Genomic DNA, 1,384 nt, shown 5'->3' with positions numbered 1-1,384 from the left:
TACGCAGATATATTAATAGAAATGTCACTTAAAAATACTTTTCGAATGCTGCTGTATATGTATATTTATACCCAGATAACATTTATGTTGCATAAGGTATCTAAAAGGCGTCTTTTAAACATCTTTTAAACATAAGACATCTAAAAGACGTTTTTTAGATATCTTACGCAACATAGATGTTATCTGGATATAAATACATATGCGCAATACTAACTCTCGATAACGAAAATGACTGCTTTTAAGAATTTTCAAAAACAACTGTGTCTCCCTCCTCTAATTTTCAAATGATAAGATACGACGGCGTTCCTTTAAAAGGAAGTTTCCAGTTTCTTAAACGCCAAATATTTTTCAGAAATTTACTCATGAGTTGGTTTTATACTCGAAGTAGAAGAATACCACTTTGCAGAGAATTAATATTTTCGCGCACTAAATATAAATCGTGTTGCGATTGATAGTGACAATGCGGACGTTGTATACGTTATTAATTTTGACCGCTATCGGAGGCGTTTTTGAAAGAACAGTAAGTACACACCGCAAATTGATACAACTTAATAGTTTCAATTTTTTTAAATAAAAATAATTTAGATTATTGTGTCGTTCTTAACAGTTTGTCGAAGCAAAACCATATGAAGTCGGAAGAGATGGGAATCCTTCCGTAAGTAGAAAATCAAAAACTTAAACTCAAAAAGATAAAAAAGGATCTTTTAGTAGTGTATCTTAGCTAACGCTAATCATTTATAAAAAGTTTGATTTATACATAGAAAGAAAGAATATTTTTATTTTATAATATCTTTATTTTCAAAATATCTTTATTTTTAAAGTCTTGAAATAAGATTGTATAGCTTTAAACCAATATAACTTGTTTACATAAAGAAATTTTATATGATTAAACCAACACTGTTAAATCTGTAGTGTCAAATTTAACTTAATGTGAGTCGCCACTGCTCCTACTCAATCATATCGTTATTTTTTACTAAAACGATAATTAAATTTGACACTATAGCATGTTAAATTGACACTGTATAGTCCCAGATTGCCATTCATTCCTTGGCACAAAAAGAGAAATACTTGCTGATTACTAGTTTCTTTTCGATTGAAATCGCATTGTTGTAAAGAAGATGCTAATTCCTTCGTATAGGGCAATCTGAAAGCAACAGGAAGAAAACTATTTCCCGAGTAACTGAAAAAAATAGCGTACAGAACTTATTAGTTCTAAATTTCCAATAACTTGTTATAAATATAGTTTCCAATATTTCTTTAGTATATTTCCGTCAAATATATAAGGAAAAGGTGTTAGCTACATCATAACTGATTAAAATTATATATTAATTTTTCATTAATAATATTTTAATAGCATACCCAGATACACTGAACCAAAAATGTA

The 1,384-nt window shown here is 28.8% G+C and overlaps 1 protein-coding gene across 1 annotated transcript in view; it reads left to right on the top strand.

The window, feature by feature from the left end:
- Positions 1–332: 332 nt before the first annotated feature.
- Positions 333–1,384, top strand: part of LOC108769180 (phosphopantothenoylcysteine decarboxylase subunit VHS3-like) — a 6,652-nt gene continuing 5,600 nt past the window's right edge. The window contains exons 1-2 of the mRNA XM_018520022.1: positions 333–520; positions 608–655. Coding sequence (XP_018375524.1) covers positions 461–520; positions 608–655 — 108 coding nt within the window. The 5' untranslated portion in view covers positions 333–460. The remainder of the gene's footprint in view (positions 521–607; positions 656–1,384) is intronic.

Source organism: Trachymyrmex cornetzi, unplaced genomic scaffold, assembly GCF_001594075.2.
Source record: "Trachymyrmex cornetzi isolate Tcor2-1 unplaced genomic scaffold, Tcor1.1 scaffold874, whole genome shotgun sequence".
Taxonomy (NCBI): domain Eukaryota; kingdom Metazoa; phylum Arthropoda; class Insecta; order Hymenoptera; family Formicidae; genus Trachymyrmex; species Trachymyrmex cornetzi.
This window is presented reverse-complemented; position numbering and strand designations above follow the sequence as displayed.